Below are 27747 nucleotides of genomic sequence, written 5' to 3' on the forward strand. Positions count from 1 at the left end.
CTGTCAGCAGTCTGTCAGCGTTCTGTCAGCAGTCTGTCAGCATTCTGTCAGCAGTCTGTCAGCGTTCTGTCAGCGTTCTGTCAGCGTTCTGTCAGCATTCTGTCAGCCTTCTGTCAGCGTTCTGTCAGCGTTCTGTCAGAGTTCTGTCAGTGTTCTGTCAGACTGTCAGTGTTCTGTCTGTGTTCAATCAGTGTTCTGTCTAACTGTCAGTGTTCTGTCTGACTGCCAGTATTCTGTCTGACTGCCAGTGTTATGTCTGACTGTCAGTGTTCTGTCTAACTGTCAGTATTCTGTCTGACTGTCAGTGTTATGTCTGACTGTCAGTGTTCTGTCTAACTGTCAGTATTCTGTCTGACTGCCAGTGTTCTGTCTAACTGTCAGTATTCTGTCTGACTGTCAGTGTTCTGTCTGACTTCCAGTTCTGTCAGTGTTCTGTCAGTGTTCTGTCTAACTGTCAGTATTCTGTCTGACTGTCAGTGTTCTGTCTGACTGTCAGTGTTCTGTCAGTGTTCTGTCTAACTGTCAGTGTTCTGTCTGACTGTCAGTGTTCTGTCTAACTGTCAGTGTTCTGTCTAACTGTCAGTATTCTGTCTGACTGTCAGTGTTTTGTCTGACTGCCAGTTCTGTCAGTGTTCTGTCTAACTGTCAGTATTCTGTCTGACTGTCAGTGTTCTGTCTGACTGTCAGTGTTCTGTCAGTGTTCTGTCTGACTGCCAGTGTTCTGTCAGTGTTCTGTCAGTGTTCTGTCTGACTGCCAGTGTTCTGCCTGACTGTCAGTGTTCTGTCTAACTGTCTGTATTCTGTCTGACTGTCAGTGTTATGTCTGACTGTCAGTGTTCTGTCTAACTGTCAGTATTCTGTCTGACTGTCAGTGTTATGTCTGACTGTCAGTGTTCTGTCTAACTGTCAGTGTTCTGTCTGACTGCCAGTGTTCTGTCTAACTGTCAGTATTCTGTCTGACTGTCAGTGTTCTGTCTGACTTCCAGTTCTGTCAGTGTTCTGTCAGTGTTCTGTCTGACTGTCAGTGTTCTGTCTGACTGTCAGTGTTCTGTCTGACTGTCAGTGTTCTGTCAGTGTTCTGTCTGACTGCCAGTGTTCTGTCTGACTGTCAGTGTTCTGTCTGACTGTCAGTGTTCTGTCTAACTGTCAGTGTTCTGTCTGACTGCCAGTGTTCTGTCTGACTGCCAGTTCTGTCAGTGTTCTGTCTAACTGTCAGTATTCTGTCTGACTGTCAGTGTTCTGTCTGACTGTCAGTGTTCTGTCAGTGTTCTGTCTGACTGCCAGTGTTCTGTCAGTGAACTGTCAGTGTTCTGTCTGACTGCCAGTGTTCTGCCTGACTGTCAGTGTTCTGTCCAACTGTCTGTGTTCTGTCTAACTGTCAGTGTTCTGTCTGACTGACAGTATTCTGTCTGACTGTCAGTGTTCTGTCTGACTGCCAGTGTTCTGTCTGACTGTCAGTGTTCTGTCTGACTGTCAGTGTTCTGTCTGACTGTCAGTGTTCTGTCAGTGTTCTGTCTGACTGTCAGTGTTCTGTCTAACTGTCAGTGTTCTGTCTGACTGTCAGTATTCTGTCTAACTGTCAGTGTTCTGTCTGACTGTCAGTATTCTGTCTAACTGTCAGTGTTCTGTCTAACTGTCAGTATTCTGTCTGACTGTCAGTATTCTGTCTGACTGTCAGTGTTCTGTCTGACTGTCAGTGTTCTGTCCAACTGTCTGTGTTCTGTCTAACTGTCAGTGTTCTGTCTGACTGTCAGTATTCTGTCTGACTGTCAGTGTTCTGTCTGACTGCCAGTGTTCTGTCTGACTGTCAGTGTTCTGTCTGACTGTCAGTGTTCTGTCTGACTGTCAGTGTTCTGTCAGTGTTCTGTCTGACTGTCAGTGTTCTGTCTAACTGTCAGTGTTCTGTCTGACTGTCAGTATTCTGTCTAACTGTCAGTGTTCTGTCTGACTGTCAGTATTCTGTCTAACTGTCAGTGTTCTGTCTAACTGTCAGTATTCTGTCTGACTGTCAGTATTCTGTCTAACTGTCAGTGTTCTGTCTGACTGCCAGTGTTCTGTCTGACTGTCAGTATTCTGTCTGACTGTCAGTGTTCTGTCTGACTGTCAGTGCTCTGTCAGTGTTCTGTCTGTCTGTGATTCTAATGGGGATTTCTGTTACCTCAGTGTTCCTCTACCGAATATCAGTCAACAAAATGATGCCTTCAGGTGATAACAAGCTCCTGAGAGGAGTTAGATTATATAAAGACTTAGCCGTCAAAGTGAAGTAAGGTCATTGATGTGCCTTGTTATTGTGTTTATTGTTAATGTATCCAGGTAAAATGGGCTTCTAATCATCATGGCAATTAGGGCAGTCCAGATCCTTATCACAATATGGGCCCAATGGTAAATGTTGCAAATGGATGCATCAGAGAGACATTGAGCAGGTAGAGACAGTACATTAAACTGATTGATTGGTGAGCAGGTAGAGACAGTACATTAAGCTGCTTGATTGATGAGCAGGTAGAGACACTACACTAGGCTGATTGATTGATGAGCAGGTAGAGACAGTACATTAGGCTGATTGGCTGGTGAGCAGGTAGAGACAGTACTTTAGCCCAAAAACTATCAATATGTAGATAGACAGACGATACATTAATCTGATCGATTGGTGAGCACTACAGGTACTTCTCTCTGACTTCCTGGAACATTGATTATATATTAAAACAAAACAACAGACCTCTTGACTTTAAGAGACTTAATGGCTGCACTTAAACCATTCTGATCTTCTGCCCAATTATTGGTGATGTGACCAAGCACATCTGATGTTTTGCCAATAATTCGGTACAATATCATAATTAGGTTGTGTGTGTTTGTGACAACTGCTGATTTAAAAGGTGGTTTATTAATTAATTTGATTGATTTACATTTTTGTTTTCAAAACAACCACACCAGACTGAGAGGAAACAAACTTTATAGCTTCAAACTGAGTTAAGTTTGGAGCGTGTAAAAGTTTTAAGAAAGGCCTAATAAACAGACAAAACCAAATCAAACCAAGCATCATACGTTTCTACCCAGTTTATAATAAAGAATGACATTCTAAAGATCAGTGCCACACAGTAAAAATATCCCCTATAGTTACATACTATAGACGAAATAAGGAGGGGGATATAGTTGAGACGGTTTCATGTCTACGTTTCAGCACAGAGGCCTTTCTCAAGACCCGAATGAAGAAAGCACTGTAGCAAACAAATGAACACCTGAATTAACAAAAGCACTGTAGCAAACACAAGAAGGCACAATGACGGGTAACAAAAGTCCCTGGTGGAGACCAACTGATGAATGACGATGACACAATTCCACTGTTTTCAATATGGGACACAACCACTACCAACTCTGTAAGAAAAACATTAGGCTAACCATACAAGAAAAGTAGGCTAGTTATGATGACTTTAGTGTCCATGATGCAACAGATGCACGTTTTGGTCAAATTAACATCACCAGCAAGTGGTTCTGGAAGTAACCTATTCTTGACTATTATGTTGATTAAACATGATTATTGAGTATTAGTGTTATTATTGATTATTAGTGTTACTATTATTATTAGTCCGTCCGTCCCCTGCCTTCTTGCCCTCAGAACAGCCTCAATTCGTCGGGGCATGGACTCTATAAGGTGTCAAAAGCGTTCCGCAGGGATGCTGGCCCATGTTGACTCCAATACTTCCCACAGTTGTGTCAAGTTGGCCGAATGTCCTTTAGGTGGTGGACCATTCTTGATACACACGGGAAACTGTTGAAAGTGAAAAACCCAGCAGAGTTGCAGTTCTTGACATGCTCAAACCGGTGCACCTGGCACCTACTACCATACCCCTTTCAAAGGCACTGAAATATTTTGTCTTTCCCATTCACCCTCTGAATGGCACACATCCACAATCCATGTCTCAATTGTCTCAAGGCTTAAAAATCCTTCTTTAACCTGTCTCTTCCCTTCATCTACACTGATTGAAGTGGATTTAACAAGTGACATCAATAAGGGATCATAGCTTTCACCTGGTCAGTCTATGTGATGGAAAGCGCAGGTGTCCCTAATGTTTTGTACCCTCTTTGTGTAGGCTACTGGAAGTTATGTCAATAAAGTTATTCATATGAATATCATTTTAGTAACCTGTGTTACATTGTTTGATAGGCTATGCAATTCAATGCATTTAATGAATATCTCTGAGGGGGAGAAATATGATGAAAATATGTAGACAATTTCGTAATTACTGTTTTTATGGTCCCCCCCTAAAAAATGATGTGCAAATCTTTTTTTTCAATATTGGAAATATATTTTGACATTCATATTAGCCTAGTGCGTAAAATCCCAAATCTATTCCTATAGAGTTGCGCGCAGTTTCGCCTCAGGAATAACTGAAGTGCATCGACATTAAAGCGACTGTAAAGTTAACCTTTCATTCATGATTATGATTGAGATAGAAACGTGTTGATTCTATTGAGAGTCGCTTCGCTTTTGGGAGTTTTTTTTATTTTTTTTTATAAAAACGTAGGCCTAGACCATGTCAGAAAAGCAATTAGGCTATATCTAAAATATAATCCCAATGCCAATATAAACAAAAGATAAACCCTTAGGAAATGAATCCGCACAGAAACTATTTAAAGTGGAGTTGGTGTTAGCCCTACCATTCCCCGCTGAGGAAAGTTCGAGTCCGGGATCCACGGAATTAAACTGAACTTGAACTTCCATTGCGCGATTCCCGTTATCCTCCGTGCCTCGGATGCAACAATACTATTAAACTAACTGATAAACATGAAATTAAATATGCCTCCTTGAAGCGGAGTCGGACCATTGTCTTCTCTTCCAACAGACACACTGACTAACGCACTGGCTTTTGACACGTTAAGTTTAGCTGTATTCATGGGTGGGGTTTGAAATGCGATTGGTTATGGTTCTCACAGTATTGCTATAATAAAACGGCTATTGATTATATTGATTGGGAGAATGGCGAACTCTGTGTAGAAAATGCTATTCAAGCAGGGATAGACTGATCCAAGATGACCAAAAGGTGAGCCTATATTGCAAATAGTATAATTTTATGGACTATTTGGATACATTATACAAGAGTCGGAAACATATATCTAGATTGTATCTATATGTAAATGAATTACACACATTAAGACGGATAGCTGTGAATTTGATGATATCATATTTTCCAGGATATACTCTTGTAAAGAACATGTACAATAGTTCAGCAAAGTGTGTTTATTTTTATTTTTCTCAATTTTTATTGATTTGAAGGAAACACTTTACATGAATGGCACTCGGTGAGATCATATTCTAATTCCTAATTATATGGTGCATCCTCTCTAGCTCCCAAATAATGTAGCAAGGGAATGACATTCCATGAGCAACATTAGATCACATTATGGAAAACATGGTTATGGTTTGAAACTAGGACTACATAATTTCATTTGTTTACATATTAAATAAAGTCTCCTATGATAAAAACATAGAAAATTGGGTAGTTTGTTGGCTATGATAATGAAACCACTACTTATTCCATTAGTTTGAATTGATTTGCTGGACACCCGCCCCAATGGAAATGGTTGCGTTCCAGGCATATTTTAATTTTTGTTTTGCAGTATAACTGCGTAGATTAACAGATCTCACAACCGCTGCAAAGGTGCGACCTGTAACATAAAGGGGTAACGTCCACTCCTCACCACACGATGGCAGTCGTGTACACCACAGCTTCTATCACGCCTGGCGGACTAAAGGGGTTGTTTCAGATCGCAACGTCAGATAACGGTTTCTATGGGTGCAACCCAACGCAAACGCAAAGTTGAGGTCGGTCCCAGTTCTTGTATGTCCATGAACATAGCCCATATTCTGTGTTTACATTGGTTTACTAGGTCATCTTTTTTTTTCTCCGCTGTCTTTCAAGTGAATGTTTTACAAATGACGCGTCGTTTCAACAAAAGGTTAGCGTGGATAAATATTTAGCTAGCTAGCAATACAACTGCTTAGTTAGTAGCTAGTAGTTGGCTCGTAGATTTAGCACAAGCGGAATGGCTAGTTAGCGAGCTTCGTCGATGTGCATATAAGAGAAGCTAGGCAATTTTGCTAGCTGTATGTGAGATTTTTTAGTTGTTGTTATTCTAGTCAACTAGCGAGCAAACAAACATTCAAAACGGACACTAACAAATTGATTGCCTTGCTCAAGTATGGGGATGTGCTTGCCGTGCCTTGGTGGAGCTGGAGACGACGTGGTACCGACACCAGACCCAGTAAGTTAGCTAGCAAACTACAAACTATCCTTGTTAATTATAACATGTTCATTAGCTAGCTTAGTTGCTAGCTTAGTTGCTAGCTACTCTGGGTGTGCCGTTTTCTGTCCTTCGATCAACGTTGACCTAACTAGTTCTAGTGAAACGTTGTTTTGAACAAAATGCTATCTAGGTGTGCCGGAGTATTGGTTATTGACAGTAAACATAGCTAGCGAGCTAACTACACATTTTTTATTGTTCCATGTTTACCTTACCAAACTAGTTTCAGACCCGCCCCTATCTGGGTATAGCCTGGGTACCAGTCTGTTTGTGCCAGTATGCCCCTCCTTGTCATTCCTGTTACCAAACATAACCTGGTCCCAGATTTGTTTGTTCATGTCAACTTGGTTACATTATTCTTCTGAGATACATTATTTTGAAAACGTCTCTCCCCGTGTTATGGAAGTTATATGAATGATAATTGTAATGCTCATACCCTCTTCCAATAGATTGAAACCACAGAGATCCTATAAATAAATAGATAATAAATCCTTTATCTATGTAATTCTATGATTGAAACACTCAGCATCATGTTCTGCTTCCTTCACAGGAGACGAGAAGACGTCAGCTAGCAGAGGCAGCTGAGAAGAGACAGAAAGAGGTATGACTGGTTTGACAAGTGTTCACGACAACCATATAGCCTAGGCCTACACTGTTACACTAAGGGCTGGTTTCCTGGACACAGATTGAGCATAGCCCTGGACTGAAAAGCACTTTCAATGGATATTTTCCAGGACTAGGCTTAATTTGTGTTTGGGAAACCAGCCCTATATAGCCTACACATGGTGGTCCTTTGTGGCTCGATTGGATTAGAGTGTGGTGGGTTGTGGGTTCATTCCCCACAGGGATCCTGTACACATACCTTTGTATGCACTCACTGTACCATAAAACGTCACTTAGGATGAAAGTGTCTGCTAAGTATCATACTGGATACTGCCACTGGCCAGTCAGTCTCAGCAGCCAGCCACTCTCCCTGCCTTCTTATTAATGGAGTTTACTGAGACAGAGTGAAGCCTACTGGGAGAATCAAATCAAAGTTGATTTGTCACATACACAGGATACAGCAGGTATAAACGGTAGAGTGAAATGCCTACTTGCAAGCTCTCCTCAACAGTGCAGTACAGATATCAATAATAATCAAACGTCAAATCAAAAATAGAACAAGCAATGAAAAAGGAGTATCATAGAAATAAGAATAATAACTTGTTGTGGTAGAATGTGTAGACAATATGATATATTATATACATTAGGACTGGGCTCCCGAGTGGTGCAGTGGTCTAAGGCACTGCATCTCAGTGCTTGAGGTGTCACTACAGACCCTGGTTCGATCCTGGGCTGTATCACAACCGGCCGTGATCAGGAATCCCATAGGGCGGCACACAATTGGCCCAGTGTTGTCCGGGTTTGGCCGGGGGGGTTTGGCCGGCGGGGTTAGGCCGTCATTGTAAAATAAGAATTTGTTCTTAACTGACTTGCCTAGTTAAATAAAGGTTAAATAAACAAAAAATGCATGTCAAGTATGACTTATTTACAAGTAATAAAGTGAATTGTGAGAAGGCAGAGAGAAGGTAAACCGGTGGACCTATCCTTTAAATCGTTTTCACACTATTGTTCTGACCCAAACCCTACTGTGCTGACTCCAATCTTTTTCAGCACAGTTCCAGCAGCTACGATAGATGTGCTGTGTGAGCGGGTCAGCACACTGCAGCTCGGCTCGATTCGGCTATATCGTGTGAAAAGGGTAGCCTATATAACTAGAGACTTTAACCAAGAAATCCAATCTTTGTTGTTTGTACCCTTGTTGCAAGGCTACTAAAGTCTCATCAATCAATGTCTAGACTGGTGGGCATTTTTTACTGTGACAGAAATTCTTCAGTCAAGCCAAATAAATAAAACACGTCAGCCTATTAAAGCACCCAGGTGAGTATGAGGAGAATGTATGAGCTCATCTCTTGGATTCTCTGGCATCTTCCACCCCCCCCCCCCCACCCCCACACACACAAACACCATCACCCACCACCACCCCCCTTCTCCCACACACCATCACCCACCACCCCCCCCCCCCCTTCTCCCCCACACACATCATCACCCACCCCCCCTTCTCCCCCCCGACACACACCACCACCCCACTTCTCCCACACGCCACCATCCTCCCCACCACCACCCCCCTTCTCCCCCCACCACCAGCTCAGCATTATTTTTGCAACCCTTCCATTTGAGACACAACCAATGTCTTTACCCAGCTGCCATTCTGACTTCCCCATCTCCTCTTAGACAACCTACAGGGGCGTCAAAAACCCAGAAGCAGTTGAGAGAAAGAAAAAGAAACAGGAGGAGATGAACAAACAAGAGATGACCACGTCTCCGTCTGGAGGAGGAGGAGGGCTGAAGGTGGGTCCTTTCATCTAGAACACAGATTAGGTGATGTCTGGAGGAGGAGGAGGGCTGAAGGTGGGTCCTTTCATCTAGAACACAGATTAGGTGATGTCTGGAGGAGGAGGAGGGCTGAAGGTGGGTCCTTTCATCTAGAACACAGATTAGGTGATGTCTGGAGGAGGAGGAGGGCTGAAGGTGGGTCCTTTCATCTAGAACACAGATTAGGTGATGCCTGGAGGAGGAGGAGGGCTGAAGGTGGGTCCTTTCATCTAGAACACAGATTAGGTGATGTCTGGAGGAGGAGGAGGGCTGAAGGTGGGTCCTTTCATCTAGAACACAGATTAGGTGATGTCTGGAGGAGGAGGAGGGCTGAAGGTGGGTCCTTTCATCTAGAACACAGATTAGGTGATGTCTGGAGGAGGAGGAGGGCTGAAGGTGGGTCCTTTCATCTAGAACACAGATTAGGTGATGTCTGGAGGAGGAGGAGGGCTGAAGGTGGGTCCTTTCATCTAGAACACAGATTAGGTGATGTCTGGAGGAGGAGGAGGGCTGAAGGTGGATCCTTTCATCTAGAACACAGATTAGGTGATGTCTGGAGGAGGAGGAGGGCTGAAGGTGGGTCCTTTCATCTAGAACACAGATTAGGTGATGTCTGGAGGAGGAGGAGGGCTGAAGGTGGGTCCTTTCATCTAGAACACAGATTAGGTGATGTCTGGAGGAGGAGGAGGGCTGAAGGTGGGTCCTTTCATCTAGAACACAGATTAGGTGATGTCTGGAGGGGGAGGAGGGCTGAAGGTTGGTCCTTTCATCTAGAACACAGATTAGGTGATGTCTGGAGGAGGAGGAGGGCTGAAGGTGGGTCCTTTCATCTAGAACACAGATTAGGTGATGTCTGGAGGAGGGCTGAAGGTGGGTTCTTTCATCTAGAACACAGATTAGGTGATGTCTGGAGGAGGAGGAGGGCTGAAGGTGGGTCCTTTCATCTAGAATACAGATTAGGTGATGTCTGGAGGAGGGGTTACAGATGCATTGTAACTGCTGATGTATGCTCAGTTGGAGCCGTAGAAATGTTGTTGTCACAATATTTTACATATTTATGTCTACAAAATAGGAACTTCATACAGGCAATATACTGTTAATTGCTGTGGTCATTCCTATTCAATAGAAGAATTCACATTTTTTTCCCCTTCTGTCTGTAGTGGCAGGTGGGCTAAAGATCGACGGACATGGAGAGATTATGAAAGTCTCAATCTACACTGAGGTTCAGCCAACAACATGAAGAGTATTGGTACCAGTTGACTTGAAAATGCCTTTTTGGGCTGTCTGTCCTTCTAAAAATGTTTTATTTTAAATACAAGCTTTTTCAGATGCAGTAGGATAGTTTGCCATGCTTCGCCTTGGTAGAAAGAAAGATTCTGCTGCTCGATGTTGGCCGTGTGCAGCGCAGTACATGCCTCTCCTAATGCCAAGATGTACACGAGATATGGATCTTTGGAACGGACAGGGTGACTATGACACAGCTATGAGTAGCATACAGTATACACACTCACAGTACATCTATAAACTGTACCAGGCGTCTTGCCAATCACTTTCTCTACTCTCTCCCCCCTTCTCTCTCTCTCCATCTACTAGTCCTCTGCTCTCTCTCTCCCCCCTTCTCTCTCTCTCCATCTACTAGTCCTCTGCTCTCTCTCTCCCCCCTTCTCTCTCTCTCTCGCTCTCTCCACCTTTTCTCTCTCTCTCTTTTTCTCTGCCATTTCAACTTTGCAGATTTTATACAATTTTGCTTACTGCTTTTGTAATTTTTTTCTGACATTTAAAACTTTTTACGGAATGTTCTCATTCTTGTGACAGTTTATATGATAGATTTCTCCTAAAAAATGATATACGCTACAAAGTCCTTAATGTTCAACATAGGCCTAGATGATTCATAAAACATTTTCTATTGTATATCAGTGTGAAAATTAACTAAATTTTTATATAACTACTTATGAACCACATTTGAATGCTGTTTTAGAGTTCACGCACCAACACTATCTATCTATTCAGTTGACATTTTACTTTAGGTTTTGGTTTTCCTATTGTCTGTGCAATAGGAGTTATTTGCTCCACTTTAGTATTGGTTTGTAATGTACGAAGGATGTTTATCTTGATCTCTGCTTTATTTAATATAATAAAATTGTTGACGGATTGACGTGTTGTATGGGTAGTTGGCTGTATCTCGTAGATTTTGAGTATTCCCATTTCAACCTGTGCATGTACTGGAATATTGTCGACATGACACAATGTTTATGCATTCTGTCGGTACGATGGTAACATATAGGACTGAGTCGATTTTTGTCGACTGGCCTTACCTGTCGACGACAATGAGAACTTAACTGAAATGGAAGGAAAGAAGCATGCCTGAACTAGCAGGGCGCTAGTGTGTACTTGATGAAGTATTGACTTTTTACCTGCCTTGCTTTGTACTCGAGTGCTTTTCCTCCCTATTCCCTTACTGCTTCAGGTGCTCTTGCCATTTTCAGGGGCATGAAGTCACGCCAATGTAATTTTGTAGAAATAAAAGACTCTTGTTGATGTTTTCTCTGTGGGTTTTTGGTAAAAAGGGATCAGTTACATTGCATCCATCTTGGAATGTGATAATCACTTATCAGGTTACAGTGCATTGTAACCTGATCACCACATTCTTATCAGCAGACTCAACAGCCTTGGTTTCTCAAATGACTGCCTCGCCTGGTTCACCAACTACTTCTCTGAGTTTAGTGTGTCAAATCAGAGGGCCTGTTGTCCGGACCTCTGGCAGTCTCTATGGGGGTGCCACATGGTTCAATTCTCAGGCCGACTCTTCTCTGTATACATCAATGATGTCGCTCTTGCTGCGGGTGATTCCCTGATCCACCTCTACGCAGACGACACCATTCTGTATACTTTTGGCACTTCTTTGGACACTGTGTTAACTAACCTCCAGACGAGCTTCAATGCCATACAACTCTCCTTCCGTGGCCTCCAACTGCTCTTAAATGCAAGTAAAACTTACTGCATGCTCTTCAACCGATCGCTGCCCGCACCTACCCATCCACTTAGAATATGTGGACAACTACAAATACCTAGGTGTCTGGTTAGACTGTAAACTCTCCTTCCAGACTCACATTAAGCATCTCCAATCCAAAATTAAATCCAGAATCGGCTTCCTATTTCGCAACAAAGCATCCTTCACTCATGCTGCCAAACATACCCTCGTAAAACCTACCAATCTACCGATCCTTGACTTCAGCGATGTCATTTACAAAATAGCCTCCAACACTCTACTCAACAAATTGGATGCAGTCTATCACAGTGCCATCCATTTTGTCACCAAAGCCCCATATACTGCCCGCCACTGCGACCTGTATGCTCTCGTTGGCTGGCCCTCGCTTCATACTTGTCGCCAAACCCACTGGCTCCAGGTCATCTACAAGTCTTTGCTAGATAAAGCCCCGCCTTATCTCAGCTCACTGGTCACCATGGCAGCACCCACCCGTAGCACGCGCTCCAGCAGGTATATTTCATTGGTCACCCCCAAAGCCAATTCCTCCTTTGGCTGCCTTTCCTTCCAGTTCTCTGCTGTCAATGACCGGAACGAACTGCAAAAATCACTGAAGCTGGAGACTCATATCTCCCTAACTAACTTTAAGCACCAGCTGTCAGAGCAGCTCACAGATCACTGCACCTGTACATAGCCCATCTGTAAATAGCCCATCCAACTACCTCATCCCCATACTGTTATTTATTTATTTTGCTCCTTTGCACCCCAGTATCTTTACTTGCACATTAATCTTCTGCACAGTAATCTTCTGCACATCTATCACTCCAGTGTTTAATTGCAATTACTTTGCCACTACGGCCTATTTTTTGCCTACCTCCCTTGCCTCATTTGCACACACTGCATATAGACTTTTTCTTTTTCTATTGTATTATTGACTGTATTTTTGTTTATTCCACGTGTAACTCTGTGTTGTTGTTTGTGTCGCACTGCTTTGCTTTATCTTGGCCAGGTCGCAGTTGTAAATGAGAATGTGTTCTCAACTGGCCTACCTGGTTAAATAAAGGTGAAATAAATAAAATAAAATAAATAGTTTTTAGCAGTACTGCTAATAAGCTCTAGGGGTCAGTAATGGATCCCAATGTGTTTATGATGGACATCGTTAGGAAGGACTTTAGTAAGAATTCAGCATTATCATTAAAAACATATTTAATTCTTGACGTCCATTCGAATGGAATGTATCTCTTTGGTTTAAAAAAAATAAAGCATAAGAAATGGTCAGGGACAAACCCTTCACTGTAAATACCGTCTGAACTAGACATGATGATGACAGTTTTTGAAGTTGCTCGCCAAAAAAATAAAGGGATTTGTAGTCCTTGAAGTACAGATCATTCTGTCTGACCTGCGGGAGCCTCTGTAGCTCAGAACTACAGACGAATAATTGGCTGATGAGGCGGCGTACACGCCAGACCAGTAAAAAGCCCTATAAATAGTCTGCTCTTCCCTTATTCGCTCTTTCGCTGAGTCAAGACATTTAGAGAAGGGTGCCGGCAGTATTATGGCTATCATTATAAAACGAGGTTATATTTGGTATCCGGACAGAAAAGATTATACATCCGTCATAAAATGATAAACTACAATTGGTGAGTAATGATTTGCAGACTTATTGAGTTAGCATAGTTTGTAATTTATTTTCTCTGCACGTAGTTTGCTTCAAGATGGCTAACGTTAGCTATTTTGGTTTACGACTCTTCCAATTAATAATTTAGTGGAATAATACTTATGTTAACTAGCTAATGTTTAAAGTAAATTACATGCCAACCGGTGTAAACTAAACTTCGAAGCTAACTAAAGGTTTAACGCTAATTAACATTAACCTAGCTTGTGCCACGTGGGTCCATAGTGCGCTGATGTTAACTTTTTTTTTTTGTACACTGCACAACGTTTTAATTATAATATTGGGTCTTTCTGTGAAGATATCTTTGTCCAGTTCTGCTACTGAATGATAGTGATCGATATTAGTGACTCTGAGAAAGACCTGGGTTTTATAACTCATATTAGTTAGCTAGTTGACCTTAGCTTTAATTTAACTGCATGATAAATGAAGTGTCTCAAACTACCATTTGTCTTGTCAATAACAGGTGTTGTATTTCAGGGGTTCTAATGGCACTGAGGCTGATCTGTTCTGGTCTACAGAGGCGGGCTGTAGGAAGTCCATGATAGAGGCTGCCATCACGTCGTCAGGTGAGTCTCATTAACCGATGTTAATCAATCTGTTTCCTGATAACACCTGGTCAGGTTGAGCAGCAGAACCAGTGATGACACAACTCAAATAACTTTTCTGACACCTCGTATGAGAGCTGGTAACAGCCTCTGATTCTAACTCTACTCTGAGGCTCTGCTACTAACTATATATAGGTGTTACTGTAGTAGTCTGTCACTAGAGATCCTGGTTTGATTCTAGGCTTTATCACAACCGGAGTCCCATAGGGCTGTGCACAATTGGGCTGTTGAGGTTAGGGTTTGATGGGGTTAGGCAGTCAATGAAAATGTTCTTAACTGACTTCCCTAGTTAAATAAATGTGACCATTGCAGTGACTGAGGTCTCCTGATATATATATATATGTTTTTACCTTCATCCAACCAGGAGTCAAGTGCCCAGTGCTGCAGTCTGGTGTCAGTCTGACCATGTGACCTGCAGTGAACGGTCCTCCACCCTGTTCCTCAGGTAAACCAGGCTCTCCACTTGCACACTAGGACTCTTGAGGCAGTGATGAAACTCACTTTTCTGGAGTCTTTTATGACTGTTGGTGCTGGTCTTTCTATGAAGATAACTTTGTCCAGTTCTGCTACTGAATGATAATGATCGATATTAGTGACTCTGAGAAAAGACCCGTTTTTTTTTTAAATGCTCCAATTAGTAGGCTGGATAACATAACTACCGACCTTTGATAGAAGCACTCTAAATATCTCACTATGTTGGTCTAGCTAAAAAGAATATATAAATATATTTCATGTTTCTGTGCTAATTGTCTTTTTGGACCCTTACCAGTTAGCATCCCTGATATGATTGGTCTTTCTCCCACCAGGCTCTCAAAGCTGCATTCTGGTTGGTCAATCTGAGACCATGTTATGTGCAGTGATCCACCATCCCTCTGTCCTCTGGTAAACAACCCTTCGTACTGCCTAGACACTTTGTCTTCTAGTGGTTGGTGTATAGTAGCAGCAGAGCCAGTGATGACAAAACTAAATTAACTTTTCTGACACCTCGTATGAGAGCTGGTAACAGCCTCTGATTCTAACTCCACTCTGAGGTTCTGCTACTAACTATATATAGGTGTTACTGTAGTACTGTCAAACTGTAGCCTAGGTGAGGTTTTGGATCTATGCTGACCTCGTGTTCCTCTGTTTCAGGTTCCATAGACGGGATGGGCAGCCCCTCCCGTGGTTTCTCTGGAGCGTTGTCTTTCAGAATCAGAAGGGTGCTGACCTACTTCCAACATGTTGAAGGGGTGGTTACTGCCCACAGCTGGTGTTATCCAATATATGCGCTCTGTATCAAACTAAGCATTGTATGTGGGCCAAATCATTAGCTAAATCTTGTAATGAATGTAGAGATTGGCCAAGTTCAAGATACTAGACTATTTTGTGTAACCCTGGATTGTACACTGAAATGGTACATTTAAAGATTCAACGGTAGCTGGGGGGGGGTGAGGTCTGATAACGCTGCTCTGGTTGCTTGATAATCAATTCGTACAGGCCCTAGTTTTAGCAGACCTGGGCTGCAGTCCAAACTACCCCTTCAGTCCTTATTAAGCATTGCATATGGGACAATTCAATTAACTTAACATGTTATCAATTTAGCAAGTTGTGAAAACATATTGCTGTAACGGTAGCTAAAATGGGGATGTCTGTGATAAAGCACTGCTTGTCGAGCCACAAAACAAATACTGTTTTCACACTACTGCCCAGTTATATGTTAAAGTGCCACAAAGGACAGGCAAATTAGTTGGCCCAGAACAGGGAAGTACTGCTGGCCCTTAAAGGAATACTTCAGTTTTTTTATGAGGCCTTTTATTTACTTCCCCAGAGTCCAATGTCCTCATGGATATCCATTTGGTCTGCATCCAGTTTCAAAGGAAGTAGCCAGCTATTGCTAAATAGCATTAGCAAAATGAAGATGTTTTGTTGTATCTGCTAATGCTGACTTACAATTGCGCCAGTTGGCTACTTCCTTCAAACTAGATGCAGAGACATAAATGGTATTGAGGTCATCTGACTCGGGAAGTAGACAAAAGAGCCTCGTTGTCAAAAGCCTAAAGTATCCCTTAAAATGTACTCGTCACCCCTCCCTCTGCTTGCCCTACCTATAAACTACTGAGTGACGCAGCGGTCTAAGGCGCTGCATCTCAGTACTGGAGACCTCACTAGACACCCTGGTTTGATTCTGGGCTGTATCACAACTGGCCGTGATTGGAAATCCCTTAGGGCATTGCGCAATTGGCCCAGCGTCGTCCGGGTTTGGCCTGTGTAGGCCGTCAATGTAAATAAGAATTGGTTCTTAACTGACTTGCCTACTACATTAACAAAATATGTATTTCAATGTACCCTACAGCTGGTGTCAGCAACAGTATGGTTGATCTCCAGTGTGAGGACTGGTGTTTTAGTTTGAATATTTTTGTCAATAAAGTTTTATACCGTGTTCTGGTATTTTGTGTGAATTAAATTGATACTGGGTTGGTTTATAGTTCTAATGCAACTCTGCCTGTATGACCCATCACTGCTATCCATGCAGTATCTGTAATAGTGGCCATTGGCAGTACTGATTTATCAGTAGGGATAAGTGAAGTACACTGCTCAAAAAAATAAAGGGAACACTTAAACAACACAATGTAACTCCAAGTCAATCACACTTCTGTGAAATCAAACTGTCCACTTAGGAAGCAACACTGATTGACAATAAATTTCACATGCTGTTGTGCAAATGGAATAGACAACAGGTGGAAATTATAGGCAATTAGCAAGACACCCCAATAAAGGAGTGGTTCTGCAGGTGGACACCACAGACCAGTTCCTATGCTTCCTGGCTGATGTTTTGGTCACTTTTGAATGCTGGCGGTGCTTTCACTCTAGTGGTAGCATGAGACGGAGTCTACAACCCACACAAGTGGCTCAGGTAGTGCAGCTCATCCAGGATGGCACATCAATGCGAGCTGTGGCAAGAAGGTTTGCTGTGTCTGTCAGCGTAGTGTCCAGAGCATGGAGGCGCTACCAGGAGACAGGCCAGTACATCAGGAGACGTGGAGGAGGGCAACAACCCAGCAGCAGGACCGCTACCTCCGCCTTTGTGCAAGGAGGAGCAGGAGAAACACTGCCAGAGCCCTGCAAAATGACATCCAGCAGGCCACAAATGTGCATGTGTCTGCTCAAACGGTCAGAAACAGACTCCATGAGGGTGGTATGAGGGCCCGACGTCCACAGGTGGGGGTTGTGCTTACAGCCCAACACCGTGCAGGACGTTTGGCATTTGCCAGAGAACACCAAGATTGGCAAATTCGACACTGGCGCCCTGTGCTCTTCACAGATGAAAGCAGGTTCACACTGAGCACGTGACAGACGTGACAGAGTCTGGAGACGCCGTGGAGAACGTTCTGCTGCCTGCAACATCCTCCAGCATGACCGGTTTGGCGGTGGGTCAGTCATGGTGTGGGGTGGCATTTATTTGGGGGGCCGCACAGCCCTCCATGTGCTCGCCAGAGGTAGCCTGACTGCCATTAGGTACCGAGATGAGATCCTCAGACCCCTTGTGAGACCATATGCTGGTGCGGTTGGCCCTGGGTTCCTCCTAATGCAAGACAATGCTAGACCTCATGTGGCTGGAGTGTGTCAGCAGTTCCTGCAAGAGGAAGGCATTGATGCTATGGACTGGCCCGCCCGTTCCCCAGACCTGAATCCAATTGAGCACATCTGGGACATCATGTCTCGCTCCATCCACCAACGCCACGTTGCACCACAGACTGTCCAGGAGTTGGCGGATGCTTTAGTCCAGGTCTGGGAGGAGATCCCTCAGGAGACCATCCGCCACCTCATCAGGAGCATGCCCAGGCATTGTAGGGAGGTCATACAGGCACTTGGAGGCCACACACACTACTGAGCCTCATTTGGACTTGTTTTAAGGACATTACATCAACGTTGGATCAGCCTGTAGTGTGGTTTTCCACTTTAATTTTGAGTGTGACTCCAAATCCAGACCTCCATGGGTTGATAAATTGGATTTCCATTGATTATTTTTGTGTGATTTTGTTGTCAACACATTCAACTATGTAAAGAAAAAAGTATTTAATAAGATTATTTCTTTCATTCAGATCTAGGATGTGTTGTTTAAGTGTTCCCTTTATTTTTTGGAGCAGTATATCAACATCGTATGTCCAGCAGCCTGCTCCAGCAATTTGCCTGGGAATGTTAAATGGACACTTGTCAGTGGTTAAAATAAAGACTGACACAATGTTCTCAGAAGCAATCACAATGACATTCCCATCAAAGACAATGTTCTAAATTAGTCTAATCCTTTAGTCTTCAAACAAGAATTGAGCTGAACTAATGGCTGGAAAGAACTGGTGCATTGTAGAAATTAATTTATTACGGAGGAATGTATAAACGCCATTATGTATAGCTGTTCATAACATTAAAACTTGTAATATGACAATGTAGCATTTAACTTAGTTGATTACCATTATGGTGTAGCTCTGGTCAAAGCAAAAGGATTTGTGGTTTTACCTAATTTGCTGTACTGGTCAACGATTATAACGGTGCTTCTGATCTAATCAATTCATACATTGTGGCCCTGGCATGAGCGTATGGAAAGTCCAACTTGTAGCTAGATCTGGTATTCTATTGTACACTAGCTGGCCTGGTGTAAGTACTTTAGCCAAGTAGCCTAGGACAAGAAGTTGAAAACATGTACTGTTTGACAGAGTGATTGACCATTTAGGCAAAGGCAACATGAAAGAGCACAGCATTGGCATTTCACAGCAAGTAGGGTGAGTCAACAACGATGTTCTTTCTACTTGAACTAACACACAAACCTAACAGGTTAAAAAAAATCCCAATTCGTGGAATATATTACATGAAACAATACTCCAAGCCGCAGCTCAATACTACTTGTCAGACATAGAGAACGGATACTATATCCACGTTGGGATGGGATCAGTAGCAGTGCGTGGGTCAAACCACCGGGGAAGTCACTCCAGGAAAAAAAAAGACCATATTACGGCCTATTTGTTCTACCCTATATTAGCATTTTCACACTTTATAAGCAAATTGTAAACTAACTAAAAATGTGTGTAAATCCATGATGTTGCTTAGATTATTTGGATATGAGGTGTGAAAATGCTAATATACACTACCGGTCAAAAGTTTGGACACCGACTCATACAAGGGTTTTTATTTTTACTATGTTCTAGATTGTAGAATAATAGTGGACACATCAAAACTATGAAATAACACATGGAATCAGGTACTAAACAAAAAAGTGTTAAACAATTTGAAATATATTTTTATATTTTTTAGTCCATTACTTTGACACATGAAGGTCAGTCAATACGGAACATTTCAAGAACTTTTAAGGTTTCTTCAAGTGCAGTTGCAAAAACCATCAAGCGCTATGATGAAACTGGCTCTCATGAGGACCACCACAGGATAGGAAGGCCCAGAGTTACCACTGCTGCAGAGGACAAGTTCATTAGAGTTACCAGCCTCAGAAATTGCAGCCCAAATAAATGCTTCCCTGAGTTCAAGTAACAGACACATCTCAACATCAACTGTTCAGAGGAGACTGCGTGAATCAGGCATTCATGGTCGAATTGCTTCAAAGAAACCACTACTAAAGGACACCAATAAGAAGAAGAGACTTGCTTGGGCCAAGAAACACGAGCAATGGACATTAGACCGGTGGAAATCTGTCCTTTGGTCTGTAGTCCAAATTTGAGATTTTTTGTTCCAACAGCCATGTCTTTGTGAGATGCGGTGTTAGTAAACAGATCTCCCAATGTGTATTTCCCACCGTAAGGCATGGAGGAGGTGTTATGGTGTGGGGGTGCTTTGCTGGTGACACAGTCTGTGATTTATTTAGAATTCAATGCACACTTAACCAGCATGGCTACAACAGCATTCTGCAGCGATACACCATCCCATCTGGTTTGGGCTTAGTGGGACAATCATTTGTTTTTCAACAGGACAATGATCCAACACACCTCCAGGCTGTGTAAGGGCTATTTGACCAAAAAGGAGAGTGATGGAGTGCTGCATCAGATGATCTGGCCTCTACAATCACTCCACCTCAACCCAATTAAGATGGTTTGGGATGAGTTGGACCGCAGAGTGAAGGAAAAGCAGCCAGCAAGTGCTCAGCATATGATGGAACTCATTCAAGACTGTTGGAAAAGCATTCCAGGTGAAGCTGGTTGAGAGAATGCCAAGGCGTGTGCAAAGCTGTCATCAAGGCAAACGGTGGCTATTTGAAGAATCTCAAACCAAAAATACTTATTTGGTTCCTACATGATTCCATATGTGTGATTTCATAGTTTTGATGTCTTCACTATTATTCTATAATGTAGAACACTTTTAACTGGTAATGTAGGTATCATTGACTTGCATTGGATTTGTGCCACATATCCTAAAAAGTTAGCATTTGAATCAGTGGCCTACAAAACCAAAGCATGGGTTGCTGTCATACCTTGTCCATAGACAGCTTACAGGGTAAAGAAACAAATATGTAATTTGTTTTATTTGGGTGAGCTAACCCTTAAACTTTGAGGTGGGGGGGGGGGGGGGGGGGGGGCTTCTTGAAAATAAAATCACCTAATAGCAGGAACAGCACCATCTGGTGGTCAGAACCTGGTAATATCAGGATGTAGGATGGACATGCTTAACTTCTCTGATTTCTGTTCTCTACCGAATATCAGTCAAACAAAATGATGCCTTCAGGTGATAACAAGCTCCTGAGAGGAGTTAGATTATATAAAGACTTAGCCGTCAAAGTGAAGTAAGGTCATTGATGTGCCTTGTTATTAATGTCTTTATTGTTAATGTATCCAGGTAAAAGGGGCTTCTAACCATCATGGCAATTAGGGCAGTCCAGATCCTTATCACAATATGGGCCCAATGGTAAATGTTGCAAATGGATGCATCAGAGAGACATTGAGCAGGTAGAGACACTACACTAGGCTGATTGATTGGTGAGCAGGTAGAGATGGTACATTAAAGTGATTGATTGGTGAGCAGGTAGAGACAGTACATTAAACTGAATGATTCGTGAGACAGTACATTAAATTGATTGATTGGTGAGCAATGTGGAAAATCATCAACGCACAGTATAATCAGGAGTTTTAAATGCATTACTATTGATCCTCTATCTCCTTCAGAGTGCAGCAGATGGCAACAGCAGCAATTTGCTTATATGGTAATTTTACCAGCAGCTTGGAGAAATAATGGAACAGGGCAGTTCCTTTCTCACTAAATGTCCTTGTAGACAGCTAGACCAAAACAGGAAGCTGTTGAAGCAACTCATCTCTGTCTCTCTAAAGGCTTCATCTCTCACAGAGATTTTATTTGCTGCTGTCCAGATACATTATCGATTACCTTTTGTTACGTTTAACTGGTTAATTATCAGGTAGAACAGAAAATCTCAAAGCCAGTTCCATTATTATTTTTATTATTCCCCTCTAATCAAGGTCTGATTTAGACCTGGGACACCAAGTGAGTTCTATTAATTATCAGGTAGAACAGAAAATCAGCAGTACTGTAGACCTCCAGGATCTGATGGTGCGTGTGGGAGGAGGCTGGGAGACCTTTGAGAGCTACCTTCTGAAACATGACCCATGTCGGATGCTCCAGATCTCCAGACTGGAGGGGATCCTCCAACACCAAGGACCTCACCTCAGACAGCTACCTGGTGGTGGCCGCACACTACCGCCTGCAAGAGGTAAAGATGGCAGCACCCCACCGCAGCAAGAAGTAAAGATGGCTGCACACCACCGCAGCAAGAAGTAAAGATGGCTGCACCCCACCGCAGCAAGAAGTAAAGATGGCTGCACACCACTGCAGCAAGAAGTAAAGATGGCTGCACACCACTGCAGCAAGAAATAAAGATGGCAGCACCCCACCGCAGCAAGAAGTAAAGATGGCTGCATCCCACCGCAACAAGAAGTAAAGATGGCTGCATCCCACCGCATCAAGAAGTAAAGATGACTACACACCACCGCAGCCAGAAGGAAAGATGGCCGCACTCCATTTCAGAAAGAAGTAAAGAGGGCAGCACACTACCGCCTGCAAGAAGTAAAGATGGCAGCACCCCACCGCAGCAAGAAGTAAAGATGGCTGCACCCCACCGCAGCAAGAAATAAAGATGGCAGCACCCCACCGCAGCAAGAAGTAAAGATGGCAGCACCCCACCGCAGCAAGAAGTAAAGATGGCTGCACCCCACCGCAGCAAGAAGTAAAGATGGCTGCACACCACCGCAGCAAGAAGTAAAGATGGCTGCACACCACCACAGCAAGAAATAAAGATGGCAGCACCCCACCGCAGCAAGAAGTAAAGATGGCTGCATCCCACCGCAACAAGAAGTAAAGATGGCTGCATCCCACCGCATCAAGAAGTAAAGATGACTGCACACCACCGCAGCCAGAAGTAAAGATGGCCGCACTCCACTTCAGAAAGAAGTAAAGAGTGCAGCACACCACCGCAACAAGAAGTAAAGATGGCTGCACCCCACAGCAGCAAGAAGTAAAGATGGCTGCACCCCACAGCAGCAAGAAGTAAAGATGGCTGCACCCCACCGCAGCAAGAAGTAAAGATGGCTTTCTACCAGCGCGAAGCATGGCAAACCATCCTACTGCCTCTGTAAAAGCTTGCATTTAAAAATATATGTGACACACTTTTTTGGTTAGTACATGATTCCATATGTGTTATTTCATAGTTTTGATGTCTTCACTATTAGTCTACAATGTAGAAAATAGTAAAAATAAAGAAAAACCCATGTATGAGTTGGTGTCCAAACTTTTGACCAGCAGTGAAACCACAGATATCCTATAAATCCCTTATCTATGTAATTCTATGATTGAAACACTCAACATCATCTTCTGCTCCATTCGCAGGAGACGAGGAGACGCATGTTAGCAGAGGCAGCTGAGAAGAGACAGAAAGAGGTATGACTGGTTTTGACAAGTGTTCACGACAACCATATAGCCTAGGCCAACACTGTTACACTAAGGGCTGGTTTCCCGGACCCAGATTAAGCCTAGTCCTGGAGAATCTCCATTGAAAGTGCTTTTTAGTCCAGGACTAGGCTTAATTTGTGTTTGGGAAACCAGCCCTATATAGCCTACACATGGTGGTCCTTTGTGGCTCGATTGGATTAGATTGTGGTGGGGTTGTGGGTTCATTCCCCACAGGGATCCTGTACACATACCTTTGTATGCACTCACTGTACCATAAAACGTCACTTAGGATGAAAGTGTCTGCTAAGTATCATACTGGATACTGCCACTGGCCAGTCAGTCTCAGCAGCCAGCCACTCTCCCTGCCTTCTTATTAATGGAGTTTACTGAGACAGAGTGAAGCCTACTGGGAGAATCAAATCAAAGTTGATTTGTCACATACACAGGATACAGCAGGTATAAACGGTAGAGTGAAATGCCTACTTGCAAGCTCTCCTCAACAGTGCAGTACAGATATCAATAATAATCAAACGTCAAATCAAAAATAGAACAAGCAATGAAAAAGGAGTATCATAGAAATAAGAATAATAACTTGTTGTGGTAGAATGTGTAGACAATATGATATATTATGTACATTAGGACTGGGCTATGTCAAGTATACATGAACAAAAATATAAATGCAACATGCAATGTGTTGGTCCCATGTTTCATGAGCTGAAATAAAACATCCCACAAATGTTGGACACAAATTCTCTCAAATGTCACTTTTTTTTTACCTGCCTTGGTTTGTACTTGAGTTATTTCCCTCTCTATACTCTTACTTGATTCACTCAGTTCTTTAAGTGCTCTTGCCATTTTGAGGGACAGACATTTTCTCTGTGGGTTTTTGGTAAAAAATGGATCAGTTACATTGCATCCATCTTGGAACATAATGTACTTCCTGTGATGATCACTTATCAGGTTACAGTGCTTTGTTTTCAGCAGTGCTGTGGTCAGTAATGGATCCCAATGTGTTTATAATGGAAATCGTTAGGTAAGACTTTAGTAGGAATTCATCATTATTTCGTCAATAAAACATAAGAAATGGTCAGGGACAAACCTTTCACTGTAAATACCGTCTGAACTAGACATGATGGTAACATAACAGTACTTGAAGTTGCTCACCATTAAAAAAATGTTCGTGGGATTTGTAGTTATTGAAGTACAGATAATGCTGTGTAACCTACGGGAGCCTGTGTAGCTCAGAACTACAGACGAATAATTGGCTGATTAGCCGGTGGGTCTACCCCCAGACAGGAAAAAGCCTTATAAATACCCTGCTCTTCGCTCATTCAGTCTTTCACTACCAAAGACACGGTTTGGCATCTTGAAATCTGTCGGGGAGAGTTATGGCTGTCGTTATAAAACTAAGTTGTATTTGGCAGCCGCACAACAAGTACAATGCATCCGTCATAAAATGACTATATACTTTCGGTGAGTAATCATTTGCAGACTTGTTGAGAGCTAGTTAGGTCTTAACGGACTTTATGCTGCACCTCGTTTGCTTTAGCTGTTCTGGGTTACGAAGTACTTGGCTAGCAATTTCTCGTTTATTTCAATGATTAATTTAGTGGAATAAGTATAGTTAGGTAGGTGGCTACCATAACTAGCTAATGTTTAAAGTAACTTAAACAGGTTGGCATGTAATATAACGTTACTTCGAAGCTAGCTAAACGTTTAATCTTAACAGTAGCTAAATCACGTGGGTCGATAATGCGCCATTTTTCTTTTATGCCGCTTAACGTTTGAATTATAATATTGGGTCTTTCTGTGAAGATATCTTTGTCCAGTTCTGCTACTGAATGATGGTGATCGATATTAGTGACTCTGAGAAAGACCTGGGTTTTTACAAAGCATATTATTTCAAACTTGTTAGTTAGCTAGTCGCCCGGCCTTAATAGAACCGCGCCAAAGCCTTAATTACCGGTGATAAACAATTTATCATGTAGTTTAATTAAACGACCATTTGTCTCGTCGGTAACAGGGGTTCTGATTGCACCAGCAGGCTAAACTGGCTGATCTGTTCTGGTCTACAGAGGCGGGCTGTAGGAAGTCCATGATAGAGGCTGCCATCACGTCGTCAGGTGAGTCTCATTAACCGATGTTAATCAATCTGTTTCCTGATAACACCTGGTCAGGTTGAGCAGCAGAGCCAGTGATGACACAACTCAAATAACTTTTCTGACACCTCGTATGAGAGCTGGTAACAGCCTCTGATTCTAACTCTACTCTGAGGCTCTGCTACTAACTATATATAGGTGTTACTGTAGTAGTCTGTCACTACAGATCCTGGTTTGATTCTAGGTTTTATCACAACGGGAGTCCCATAGGGCTGTGCACAATTGTCCTGATGGGGTTAGGCAGTGAATGTAAATAAGAACAAATGTAATTTACTTACCTTGTTAAATGTGACGGTTGCAGTGACTGAGGTATTCAGATTTTTTTAATCCTTAATCCCACCAGGAGTCAAGTGCCCAGTTCTGCAGTCTGGTGTCAGTCTGACCATGTGACCTGCAGTGAACGGTCCTCCACCCTGTTCCTCAGGTAAACCAGGCTCTCCACTTGCACACTAGGACTCTTGAGGCAGTGATGAAACTCACTTTTCTGGGGTCTTTTATGACTGTTGGTGCTGGTCTTTCTATGAAGATAACTTTGTCCAGTTCTGCTACTGAATGATAATGATCGATATTAGTGACTCTGAGAAAGACCCGTTTTTTTTTTAAATGCTCCAATTAGTTGGCTGGATAACATAACTACCGACCTTTGATAGAAGCACTCTAAATATCTCACTATGTTGGTCTAGCTAAAAAGAATATATAAATATATTTCATGTTTCTGTGCTAATTGTCTTTTTGGACCCTTACCAGTTAGCATCCCTGATATGATTGGTCTTTCTCCCACCAGGCTCTCAAAGCTGCATTCTGGTTGGTCAATCTGAGACCATGTGATGTGCAGTGATCCACCATCCCTCTGGTAAACAACCCTTCGTTCTGCCTAGACACTTTGTCTTCTAGTGGTTGGTGTATAGTAGCAGCAGAGCCAGTGATGACACAACTCAAATAACTTTTCTGACACCTCGTATGAGAGCTGGTAACAGCCTCTGATTCTAACTCCACTCTGAGGTTCTGCTATTAACTATATAGGTGTTACTGTAGTACTGTCAAACTGTTGCCTAGGTGAGGTTTTGGATCTATGCTGACCTCGTGTTCCTCTGTTTCAGGTTCCATAGACGGGATGGGCAGCCCCTCCCGTGGTTTCTCTGGAGCGTTGTCTTTCAGAATCAGAAGGGTGCTGACCGACTTCCAACATGTTGAAGGGGTGGTTACTGCCCACAGCTGGTGTTATCCAATATATGCGCTCTGTATCAAACTAAGCATTGTATCTGGGCCAAATCATTAACTAAATCTTGTAATGAATGTGGAGATTGGCCAAGTTCAAGATACTAGACTGTTTGGTATAACCCTGGATTGTACACAGAAGTGGTACACTTAATGATTCAACGGTAGCTAGGGGCGTATGAGGTCTCTGTGATAACGCTGCTCTGGTTGCTTGATAATCAATTCGTACAGGCCCTAGTTTTAGCAGACCTGGGCTGCAGTCCAAACACTTAAGACGCACCCTACCCCTTCAGCCCTCATTAAGTGGACACTTCTTATAACCTGTAATGCTGCGTGATGAGTATACACTTGCAGGGCAAGGAAGGAATGATTATCAAATGGCCTTGCCTGGAAATTCATCACTCGTTCATCCTGCGATTTGTCTTGTTAGCCACCGGTAGCTTGTGTTTTTTTTAAATGGGCTCGTCAATTATGATTGCATGTCTAATTAAATTAAATGTATAATTACTAATTTACACCTACTGTATGTTAGCTAGCTAATTAGTTAACTACAGTTAGCCTGTCTAGCTGGAACTTCTGAAGAAATGTATTATAATTTCTGAAAGGTAACCAAATGACTACGAGTTGTGTGCATTAGTAGTATAATTTAGAACATATTTACATTCGTTTTTACTTATGCTTGTAAATTGACTACTAAAACCAGGGCTGAGGGTGTTATGTTGCAAGCTTCGCTTGTTTGGCTAATAATTTGCACCACCTGCCAAGAGGTGACAGTAAACCTCTAAAGGCATAAGGTGAGGGTTTTTCGCAGAGTCTTTTGTTTGAACTGCAGCCCTGTACTACTGTCCAGTTAAGTGCCACAAAGGACACGGGCAAATTAGTTGGCCCAGAACAGGGCAGCGCGACTGGCATTTAATGGGGACTTCAGGATTTTGGCACACAATAGTGTTTATTTATGTAGGCTGTAGTTTTATTACTTTAATTACTATTTTGTTTACATTTTCTTTTCTCACCCTGCCTGTAAATGGTCCCTACAGTCAGCAGCATGGTCTCGTGTGATGACCTCGGTCTTGTGTTCTGTTAAGGTATTCAATAAAGTATTATTTTAAAGTCTTCTCTTTGTTTGTGTGAATGTGATTGGATGCTAGTTTCTGTTTGGGTCATAGTTCTGTAACTGACAGATCACTACAAACTGTCTCTGTAATAGTGGCCATTGGCAGTACTGACTTACCAGTAGGGGTCACTAAAGTATCACAATGGAAATGTCCACCAGCTGGCTCTAGCAATTTTCCTGGGGATGAGGTGTAATAGATACCATGAAGTTGTCGGGTTAAACTACCAAAAGGAGGCAGTAAGTTTGACCATGTCACTTGGGTACTGAACAGCAAGATGACCTGCCCTCCATACTGCTATGCTCAAACACTACACCCAACCTGAGCATTCTGTTCTACCATC

At 42.7% G+C, this 27747-nt stretch overlaps 1 protein-coding gene and 8 non-coding genes across 14 annotated transcripts; all 9 read left to right on the forward strand.

Annotated features, from left to right (window-relative positions):
- Positions 1–5802: 5802 nt before the first annotated feature.
- On the forward strand, positions 5803–27405 carry svip (small VCP interacting protein). Of its 6 annotated transcripts, none has more exons than XM_082967824.1 (11): positions 5803–5821; positions 6198–6261; positions 6851–6901; positions 8575–9645; positions 9876–13341; positions 13854–13942; positions 14346–14426; positions 14788–14863; positions 25418–25498; positions 25859–25927; positions 26175–27405. In XM_082967824.1, the coding sequence occupies exons 2-4, from the start codon at positions 6199–6201 to the stop codon at positions 8707–8709; spliced, it is 249 nt and encodes an 82-aa protein (XP_082823950.1). In that variant the 5' UTR covers positions 5803–5821; position 6198; the 3' UTR covers positions 8710–9645; positions 9876–13341; positions 13854–13942; positions 14346–14426; positions 14788–14863; positions 25418–25498; positions 25859–25927; positions 26175–27405.
- LOC123729968 (small nucleolar RNA SNORD38) lies at positions 13664–13733 on the forward strand. Its single transcript, XR_006761662.1, has one exon. It is a non-coding gene; the product is annotated as a small nucleolar RNA SNORD38 (small nucleolar RNA).
- LOC123729972 (small nucleolar RNA SNORD60) lies at positions 14009–14097 on the forward strand. Its single transcript, XR_006761666.2, has one exon. It is a non-coding gene; the product is annotated as a small nucleolar RNA SNORD60 (small nucleolar RNA).
- LOC123729969 (small nucleolar RNA SNORD38) lies at positions 14518–14588 on the forward strand. The gene has a single exon (XR_006761663.2). It is a non-coding gene; the product is annotated as a small nucleolar RNA SNORD38 (small nucleolar RNA).
- On the forward strand, positions 14928–15016 carry LOC123729975 (small nucleolar RNA SNORD60). Its single transcript, XR_006761669.1, has one exon. It is a non-coding gene; the product is annotated as a small nucleolar RNA SNORD60 (small nucleolar RNA).
- On the forward strand, positions 24720–24789 carry LOC123729971 (small nucleolar RNA SNORD38). Its single transcript, XR_006761665.1, has one exon. It is a non-coding gene; the product is annotated as a small nucleolar RNA SNORD38 (small nucleolar RNA).
- On the forward strand, positions 25105–25193 carry LOC123729973 (small nucleolar RNA SNORD60). The gene has a single exon (XR_006761667.1). It is a non-coding gene; the product is annotated as a small nucleolar RNA SNORD60 (small nucleolar RNA).
- Positions 25590–25659, forward strand: LOC123729970 (small nucleolar RNA SNORD38). The gene has a single exon (XR_006761664.1). It is a non-coding gene; the product is annotated as a small nucleolar RNA SNORD38 (small nucleolar RNA).
- LOC123729974 (small nucleolar RNA SNORD60) lies at positions 25992–26080 on the forward strand. Its single transcript, XR_006761668.1, has one exon. It is a non-coding gene; the product is annotated as a small nucleolar RNA SNORD60 (small nucleolar RNA).
- Positions 27406–27747: the final 342 nt, after the last annotated feature.

The sequence above is a fragment of the Salmo salar genome, chromosome 23 (genome assembly GCF_965601325.2).
Source record: "Salmo salar chromosome 23, fSalSal1, whole genome shotgun sequence".
Lineage (NCBI taxonomy): Eukaryota > Metazoa > Chordata > Actinopteri > Salmoniformes > Salmonidae > Salmo > Salmo salar.